At 38.5% G+C, this 10,161-nt stretch overlaps 1 protein-coding gene across 1 annotated transcript; it reads right to left on the bottom strand.

Annotated features, from left to right (window-relative positions):
* Positions 1–866: 866 nt before the first annotated feature.
* LOC130679081 (olfactory receptor 6C2-like) lies at positions 867–9,706 on the bottom strand. The gene is made up of 2 exons (XM_057486797.1): positions 9,552–9,706; positions 867–1,647 (listed from the first exon to the last, which is right to left on the bottom strand). Exons 1-2 carry the CDS (start codon positions 9,704–9,706, stop codon positions 867–869), a joined length of 936 nt encoding a protein of 311 aa, XP_057342780.1.
* Positions 9,707–10,161: the final 455 nt, after the last annotated feature.

A 10,161-nucleotide genomic window follows, 5' to 3' on the forward strand; every position in this document is an offset into this window, starting at 1 on the left:
TGCAATGTATATGTTGTGTTAATTATGAATGTATTACATTGGCTGAGATGCCATGTATTTTTGTTGGTTTTTCATAATTTTTCCATGATTACATCAAGTTTTCTTTGATTTGCTGTTGCCTGCTCGCTAACTTAGGTTACAGTTTGGATTTGAAGATTCAATCACTGCTTCAGGTTTTTAGATGCTTTTTGCATTACCAATAAATCACATTAATTCCTCATTTTTGTCTTTTAAAAAATGACTTCTTACGCTTTTTGAGAAGAGCTTTTATTTATGAAACTTACTTGTGATTTTAATAATTTCATCCTTATAAATTCTGCATAAGCTATATATAATTTTCATGAGTTGTTCTTTCAATTGTCTTGCATGTAAACTTTGTCTCATGATTCTAACAGTGATGCTAATTTATTTTAACACTGTATATATACATTTGTTCTGTGATATATGCTACATGTGGACAGGATTATTCTAAGTTTTGTTCTGTGTCTTATTTCGGTTATTCAACATTAATAAATGTGTCTTTATTCAATCAAGAGATATTTTGAGAAGCTATGGATAAAATAGTCAAAATGAGCATTATTACTTACTTGTTTTATTGCAAATCTAATATTCTATTAATATTTACATTTTGCCTTAAAAAATTTTTTTTGTTTACACTTTCTGTAAGGCTGGATATGGTGTGGAATATTTGTCCCTCAGAAAACTATTAACATAACATCAGTAAAAGAGGTTTGCAAGAAGTAACCTTATTAAGTAAGGGAAGTGCTGGAGATTAGGAGGAAGCAAATTATTTTAGGAACTTAATGATGTATGCTCTGGAAAGTCAATCTCTTATGAGATACTTGAATAGTAACTTTGGCCTTCCTTTACTTCTTAAAGACTAGGGTGATTCTTTTGATTGAGTCACTGAAGGCTTGTTTTACTTGCTTATTTCTCAAGGTGTAAATGAAGGGGTTCAACATAGGAGCAATGGAAGTAATTAGTACTATTACAGCCTTATTAATAGCCACTGATTCTTTTGCTGAAGGTTTGACATAGATGAAGATACAGCTTCCATAGGTGATGGAAACCACAATCATGTGGGAAGAACAGGTAGAAAAGGCTTTTTTCCTTTGCTGGGCAGAAGGGAATCTTACAATAGTCTTGATTATATATACATAGGAGAGCACTACACAAAGAAGAGTTGTGATGAAGGTCAACACAGCACAGACTATAACCATCTGCTCAATGACCCACGTGTCTGAGCATGAAATCTTCAGGAAGGGAGATACATCGCAGAGAAAGCTATCAATGATATTAGAGTCACAGAATTCCAGCTTTTGGCTCAAGCTAAATGGTGGGAGTATGATTAACAAGCCAGCCATCCAACAGGAAAGGATGAATCTTCTGCAGACTCTGCTGCTCATGATGGTCATGTAATGCAGGGGTTTGCAGATGGCCACGTAGCAGTCATAGGACATGGAGGCCAGGAGAAAAAATTCAGTTACTCCAAAAAGATCAGTAAAAAATGCTTGCATGGCACAAGCACAGTAGGTAATAGTCTTGTCCCCTGTTGATAGGTTATATAAGTATCTAGGAATACAAGCTGATGTGAACAAGATCTCTAAGAAGGAAAAATTTTGTAGGAAAAAGTACATTGGTATTTTTTTTTTTTTTTATAGATAATTATTTTTTATTGAAGGGTAGTTGACACACAGTATTACATTACATTAGTTTCAGGTGTACAACACAGTGATTCAACATTTATATACATGATAATTCTAAGTACCAGCTATCAGCACACCAAGTTGTTACAATATTTTGACTATATTCCTTATGCTATACATTACATCCCAGTTGCTTATTTATTTTACAATTGGAAGTGTGTACTTTTTCTTGGTTGTTGTTGTTAGGGCATCTCTCATATTTATTGATCAAATGGTTGTTAACAACAATAAGATTCTGTATAGGGGAGTCAATGCTCAATGCACAATCATTAATCCACCCCAAGCCTAATTTTCGTCAGTCTCCAATCTTCTGAAGCATAACGAACAAGTTCTTACATGGAGAACAAATTCTTACATAGTGAATAAGTTACATGGTGAACAGTACAAGGGCAGTCATCACAGAAACTTTTCGTTTTGCTCATGCATTATGAACTATAAACAGTCAGTTCAAATATGAATACACATTTGATTTTTATACTTGATTTATATGTGGATACCACATTTCTCTCTTTATTATTTTTAATAAGATGCTGAAGTGGTAGGTAGATACAACATAAAGGTAGAAAACATAGTTTAGTGTTGTAAGAGAGCAAATGTAGATGATCAGGTGTGTGCCTGTAGACTATGTGTTAATCCAAGCTAGACAAGGGCAATAAAACATCCACATATGCAGAAGATTTCTCTCAGAACAGGGGGGGTGAGGTTCTAAGCCTCACCTCTGTTGATCCCCAATTTCTCACCTGATGACCCCCCTGCGACTGTGCCTGTCTTAGGTTGTTCCTCCCTTGAGGAATCTTACCCGTCTCTGGCTAACCAGTCATCTTCCGGGGCCATACAGGGAAATGTTAAGTTGGTAAGTGAGAGAGAAGCCTTATTGTTTGAAATGGTTTGCTTTTTATTTCTTTGCATATTTATGCCCTGTGGCTTCTATGCCCAGCATTTTTCTTGAGGTATCTTTACCACTTGGAGGAGTTATGATACTCGGTAAATTTGATATGAGGCACGAATTCTATTTAAGAATTCGTTGTAATTAGGAAGAAAGAAGAAAAGCTATAGAAGTAGCAGGCGGGAGAAAACATGGGAAGATTGATTATTTCTTTGACATATCTTCTTGTAGAGTAACTTCAGCATGTATAGATTTTAAGCTACTACTTAAATTGCGCACACACATTAACATAATAAGAGTATAGTTACATAACCAAAGCATACCTGTAATTACCAGCCATCTCCAGTGAAACCAAGAAAACCAGTTAGGCACCCTAGGCATTTGTGAAAACTTATCAATGATATGATGGTTATTATCTAACTGAATTTGAGTAGTTTGAGAAAAATCAGACAAATTAAAACAACCCATTCCTGGGCACTGTTCACATCCCATATGTTCTTTTAACAGTAAATAGTCTGTAGTTGTAAGATTTTGGAGCACTACAATTTGCACTTCTCCTAATTCTTGGTTGAGTTCCAACAGTATAGATCCAGTCAAATTTGTTGTTTTACTGTATGCACAGGCCAGCTTAGATATCTCCTTCATTCCCATGGCAAGTCCAGTAGCTGGTGGGATGAGTGCATCTACAGCTGTAGCAGTGCGTGGATCTTTGTTGGGGTTTTTTTGATGATCATCTTCTGGCATGAGTCTTCCCGAGAGTGCTGATGTTGGAAGTTCTCTTTCATATCGTTTCTTAGTTCATTTTCGGGGTAGCCAAATTAGGCTTTGATCCTCTGTATAAACACAAACAGACCCTTTGCCTACACTTTTATATGTCCTTTATATCATTGTGTAGAACTCATTAGAGGTCACCACATAGGAACTGCATTTTTTTTTTTTAATCATTAATCTACACTTACATGACGAATACTTTGTTTACTAGGCTCTCCCCTATACCAGGTCCCCCCTATATACTCCTTTACAGTCACTGTCCATCAGCGTAGCAACCTGTTGTAGAATCACTACTTGTCTTCTCTGTGTTGTACAGCCCTCCCCTTTCTCCCACCCCGCTATGGATGCTAATCTTAATACCCCCCTACTTCTACCCCCCTTATCCCTCCCTACCCGCCCATCCTCCCCAGTCCCTTTCCCTTTGGTACCTGTTAGTCCATTCTTGAGTTCTGTGATTCTGCTGCTGTTTTGTTCCTTCAGTTTTTCCTTTGTTCTTATATTCCACAGATGAGTGAAATCATTTGGTATTTCTCTTTCTCTGCTTGGCTTGTTTCACTGAGCAAAATACCCTCCAGCTCCATCCATGTTGCTGCAAATGGTTGGATTTGCCCTTTTCTTATGGCTGAGTAGTATTCCATTGTGTATATGTACCACATCTTCTTTATCCATTCATCTATCGATGGACATTTAGGTTGCTTCCAATTCTTGGCTATTGTAAATAGTGCTGTGATAAACATAAGGGTGCACTGATCTTTCTCATACTTGATTGCTGCATTCTTAGGGTAAATTCCTAGGAGTGCAATTCCTGGGTCAAATGGTAAGTCTGTTTTGAGCATTTTGATGTACCTCCATACTGCTTTCCACAATGGTTAAACAAGCTTACATTCCCACCAGCAGTGTAGGAGGGTTCCCCTTTCTCCACAGCCTCGCCAACATTTGTTGTTGTTTGTCTTTTGGATGGCAGCCATCCTTACTGGTGTGAGGTGATACCTCATTGTAGTTTTAATTTGCATTTCTCTGATAATTAGCGATGTGGAGCATCTTTTCATGTGTCTGTTGGCCATCTGTATTTCTTTTTTGGAGAACCGTCTGTTCAGTTCCTTTGCCCATTTTTTAATTGGGTTATTTGTTTTTTGTTTGTTGAGGCGTGTGAGCTCTTTATATATTCTGGATGTCAAGCCTTTATCGGATGTGTCATTTTCAAAGATATTCTCCCATACTGTAGGGATTCTTTTTGTTCTATTGATGGTGTCTTTTGCTGTACAGAAGCTTTTCAGCTTAATATAGTCCCACTTGTTCATTTTTGCTGTTGTTTTCCTTGCCCGGGGAGATATGTTCAAGAAGAGGTCACTCATGTTTATGTCTAAGAGGTTTGTGCCTATGTTTTCTTCCAAGAGTTTAATGGTTTCATGACTTACAGTCAGGTCTTTGATCCATTTTGAGTTTACTTTTGTATATGGGGTTAGACGATGGTCCAGTTTCATTCTCCTACATGTAGCTGTCCAGTTTTGCCAGCACCATCTGTTGAAGAGACTGTCATTTCGCCATTGTATGTCCATGGCTCCTTTATCAAATATTAATTGACCATATATGTCTGAGTTAATGTCTGGATTCTCTAGTCTGTTCCATTGGTCTGTGGCTCTGTTCTTGTGCCAGTACCAAATTGTCTTGATTACTATGGCTTTATAATAGAGCTTGAAGTTGGGGAGTGAGATCCCCCCTACTTTATTCTTCTTTCTCAGGATTGCTTTGGCTATTCGGGGTCTTTGGTGGTTCCATATGAATTTTTGAATTATTTGTTCCAGTTCATTGAAGAATGTTGCTGGTAGTTTCATAGGGATTGCATCAAATCTGTATATTGCTTTGGGCAGGATGGCCATTTTGACGATATTAATTCTTCCTAGCCATGAGCATGGGATGCGTTTCCATCTGTTAGTGTCCCCTTTAATTTCTTTTAAGAGTGACTTGTAGTTTTCAGAATATAAGTCTTTCACTTCTTTGGTTAGGTTTATTCCTAGGTATTTTATTTTTTTTGATGCAATTGTGAATGGAGTTGTTTTCCTGATTTCTCTTTCTGTTGGTTCATTGTTGGTATATAGGAAAGCCACAGATTTCTGTGTGTTGATTTTGTATCCTGCAACTTTGCTGTATTCCGATATCAGTTCTAGTAGTTCTGGGGTGGAGTCTTTAGGGTTTTTTATGTACAGTATCATGTCATCTGCAAATAGTGACAATTTGACTTCTTCTTTGCCAATCTGGATTCCTTGTATTTTTTTGTTTTGTCTGATTGCCGTGGCTAGGACCTCTAGTACAATGTTAAATAACAGTGGGGAGAGTGGGCATCCCTGTCTAGTTCCCGATCTCAGCGGAAATGCTTTCAGCTTCTCGCTATTCAATATAATGTTGGCTGTGGGTTTTTCATAGATGGCCTTTATTATTTTGATTTACTTGCCCTCTATTCCCATTTTGCTGAGAGTTTTTATCATGAATGGATGTTGAACTTTGTCAAATGCTTTTTCAGCATCTATGGAGATGATCATGTGGTTTTTGTCTTTCCTTTTGTTGATGTGGTGGATGATATTGATGGACTTTCGAATGTTGTGCCATCCTTGCGTCCCTGGGATAAATCCCACTTGGTCATGGTGTACGATGGTTTTGATGTATTTTTGAATTTGGTTTGCTAAAATTTTGTTGAGTATTTTTGCGTCTACGTTCATCAGGGATATTGGTCTGTAGTTTTCTTTTTTGGTGGGGTCTTTGCCTGGTTTTGGTATTAGGGTGATGTTAGCTTCATAGAATGAGTTTGGGAGTATCCCCTCCTCTTCTATTTCTTGGAAAACTTTAAGGAGAATGGGTATTATGTCTTCCCTGTATGTCTGATAAAATTCCGAGGTAAATCCATCTGGCCCGGGGGTTTTGTTCTTTGGTAGTTTTTTGATTACCGCTTCAATTTCGTTGCTGGTAATTGGTCTGTTTAGATTTTCTGTTTCTTTTTGGGTCAGTCTTGGAAGGTTGTATTTTTCTAGGAAGTTGTCCATTTCTCCTAGGTTTCCCAGCTTGTTAGCATATAGGTTTTCATAGTAGTCTCTAATAATTCTTTGTATTTCTGCGGGATCTGTTGTGATTTTTCCTTTCTCATTTCTGATACTGTTGATTTGTGTTGACTCTCTTTTCCTCTTAATAAGTCTGGCTAGAGGCTTATCTATTTTGTTTATTTTCTCGAAGAACCAGCTCTTGGTTTCATTGATTTTTGCTATTGTTTTATTCTTCTCAATTTTATTTATTTCTTCTCTGATCTTTATTATGTCCCTCCTTCTGCTGACCTTAGGCCTCATTTGTTCTTCTTTTTCCAATTTTGATAGTTGTGACATTAGACCGTTCATTTGGGATTGCTCTTCCTTTTTTAAATATGCTTGGAGTGCTATATACTTTCCGCTTAAGACTGCTTTTGCTGTGTCCCACAGAAGTTGGGGCTTAGTGTTGTTGTTGTCATTTGTTTCCATATATTGCTGGATCTCCATTTTGATTTGGTCATTGATCCATTGATTATTTAGGAGCGTGTTGTTTAGCCTCCATGTGTTTGTGAGCCTTTTTGCTTTCTTTGAACAGTTTATTTCTAGTTTAATGCCTTTGTGGTCTGAAAAGTTGGTTGGTAGGATTTCAATCTTTTGGAATTTACTGAGGCTCTTTTTGTGTCCTAGTATGTGGTCTATTCTGGAGAATGTTCCATGAGCACTTGAGAAGAATGTGTATCCTGTTGCTTTTGGATGTAGAGTTCTGTAGATGTCTATTAGGTCCATCTGTTCTAGTGTGTTGTTCAGTGCCTCTGTGTCCTTACTTATTTTCTGTCTGGTGGATCTGTCCTTTGGAGTGAGTGGTGTGTTGAAGTCTCCTAGAATGAATGCATTGCATTCTATTTCCTCCTTTAGTTCTGTTAATATTTGTTTCAGGTATGTTGGTGCTCCTGTATTGGGTGCATATATATTTATAATGGTTATATCCTCTTGATGGACTGAGCCCTTTATCATTATGTAATGTCCTTCTTTGTCTTTTGTTACTTTCTTTATTTTGAAGTCTGTTTTGTCTGATACCAGAATTGCAACACCTGCTTTCTTCTCTCTGTTGTTTGCTTGAAATATCTTTTTCCATCCCTTGACTTTAAGTCTGTGCGCATCTTTGGGTTTGAGGTGAGTCTCTTGTAAGCAGCATATGGATGGATCTTGCTTTTTTATCCATTCTATTACTCTGTGTCTTTTGATTGGTGCATTCAGTCCATTTACATTTAGGGTGATTATTGAAAGGTATGAATTTATTGCCATTGCAGGCTTTAAGTTTGTGGTTACCAAAGGTTTAGTGTTAGCTTCTTTACTGTCTTACTGTCTAACTTAACTCGCTTGTTGAGCTATTATAAACACAATCTGATGATTCTTTATTTCTCTCCCTTCTTATTCCTCCTCCTCCCTTCTTCATATGTTGGGTGTTTTGTTGTGTGCTCTTTTTAGGAGTGCTCCCATCTAGAGCAGTCCCTGTAGGATGCCCTGTAGAGGTGGTTTGTGGGAGGCAAATTCCCTCAACTTTTGCTTGTCTGGGAATTGTTTAATCCCTCCTTCATATTTAAATGATATTCGTGCTGGATACAGTAGTCTTGGTTCGAGGCCTTTCTGTTTCATTGCATTAAGTATATCATGCCATTCTCTTCTGGCCTGTAGGGTTTCTGTCGAGAATTCTGATGATAGCCTGATGGGTTTTCCTTTGTAGGTAACCTTTTTTTTCTCTCTGGCTGCTTGTAATACTTTGTCCTTGTCTTTGATCTTTGCCATTTTAATTATTATGTGTCTTGGTGTTGCCCTCCTTGGATCCCTTGTCATGGGAGTTCTGTGTACCTCTGTGGTCTGAGAGGCCATTTCTTCCCCTAGTTTGGGGAAATTTTCAGCAATTATTTCTTCAAAGACATTTTCTATCCCCTTTTCTCTCTCTACTTCTTCTGGAATGCCTATGATTCTTATATTATTTCTTTTATATTGATCACTCAGCTCTCTTAAAATTCTTTCATTCCTGGAGATCCTTTTATCTCTCTCTGCATCAGCTTCTCTGCGTTCGTGTTCTCTGTTTTCTAGTCCATTAATGGTCTCTTGCATCTCGTCCATTCTGTTTTGAAGTCCTTCCAGAGCTTGTTTTATTTCTCAATTCTCCTTCCTTAGTTCTTGCATATTTCTCTGCAAGTCCATCAGCATGGTTATGACTTTTGTTTTGAATTCTTTTTCAGGTAGACTGGCTAAATCTATCTCCCCAGATTCCTTCTCAGGGGAAGATGTAGCAGATGCCGAAGCTGTCTGGGTTAGTCTTGTCTGAATCATATTTTTTTGCCTTTTCATGTTGACAGGTGCTATTGACTGTCAGCTGGGAGGGCCAAAATTTTCACTTACTACTGGCCTTTCTTTACTGGGGCAACTGCGACCCCTAGTGGCTTGTGTTGGGTAATTGCGTGTAGAGTGGGTCTTTGTGTCTTGCCTGGCCGGGAGGGAGAAATTTCCCTTTCTGTGGGCGGAATTTGTCTCAGGCTGCTTCTCTGCTTTCGCAGCGCCCGGTGGGGTGATGGATGGGGGGGCTGCTTGACTGTTTGCCTCCGTGAGGGGTCTCAGAGCTGTTGCCCAGGGGGTTAGTGCACCCGGTTTTCCCTGTAATTTCCAGCTGCTGTACTGTGACCTGGGTTTTTTCCGTCAAGCTGTTAAGTCCCTGTCCCTTTAAGACTTTCAAAAAGCCCCCGCTTTTCTTTGTCACAGGGGCATCAGCTTCAGCACACGCTCAGAGGTCTTACTCCCTGTTCTCCCAGTATCCAGGGCCCCCTGGGCATATACTGTGTCTGCGCTCTGGCCCGGATGGCTGGGGCTGGGTGTTCGGCAGTCCTGGGCTCCGTCTCCCCCGCTCTGCCTATTGTTCTCCCGCCGGGAGCTGGGGGGAGGGGTGCTCGGGTCCCGCCGGGCCGGGGCTTGTATCTTACCCCTTTCACCAGTCGCTGGGTTCTCGCTGGTGTAGCTGCAGTCTGGCCACTGTCCTGCGTCTTCTGGTCTCTCTTTTAGGGCTAGTTGTGTTTGTTGTATTTTCAAAAGTATATATGTTTTTGGGAGGAGATTCCCACTGTCCTACTCACGCCGCCATGTTGGCTCCGCCTCTACATTGGTATTTTAAGATGAGAGTCTACTAACATAAGTAAGATGATAGTCAGGTTCCCAGTTACACTTAATAAGTAGGCAAAAAATAGAAATATTGAAAGCAGACCCTGAAGGTGTGGATCATCTGTCAGTCCCAGTAGAATGAATGCTGTTACTGTGTGGTTTCCCATAATGTATCTTCTGATTTTTGTCCAGTTTTCATGAAAAAATCAGTTATGTTATTAGAATATAGGGATGTCAAAGTTCAGTAGTGATCAACAATGACACACAGGTAACTGGTTCACAAGAAATTTATTTTTTAATTTCAAAATTAATGTTGTTAATGTATTGGTGGACTTAGTTTGTATCTTTTTGTAGTTTTTGAAATTTCTTATAGATCAATTTAACTATGCCACAATGCAATAATTTGTAGATTCTATATTTCCATTGCATTTTTCTAAATTTATTTTAAATTTTTGTTTATATTCTATATTGGTTTTATTGGCAGTACATTACAATGCCATCAATATTTAAAATTTTTTTCCTCTCATACATCTTTTCTATTTTGAAGCTGAAATCTTAAAGTTCACTAACAGTTTCATATCTTTGCTTGAGCTTGGTCCTTGATAAATCACAATTACATAAC

Source organism: Manis pentadactyla, chromosome 10, assembly GCF_030020395.1.
Source record: "Manis pentadactyla isolate mManPen7 chromosome 10, mManPen7.hap1, whole genome shotgun sequence".
In the NCBI taxonomy this organism is placed as follows: domain Eukaryota; kingdom Metazoa; phylum Chordata; class Mammalia; order Pholidota; family Manidae; genus Manis; species Manis pentadactyla.

Excerpts from the sequence above, each read along its gene's own strand:
- LOC130679081 (XM_057486797.1), bottom strand. The coding sequence starts at position 9,706 with ATGGGAAACCACACAGTAACAGCATTCATTCTACTGGGACTGACAGAT. Across the intron at positions 1,648-9,551 it reads ATGTTAGTAGACTCTCATCT|AAAAATACCAATGTACTTTT; the intron begins TAAAATACCAAT and ends ATAAAAAAAAAA.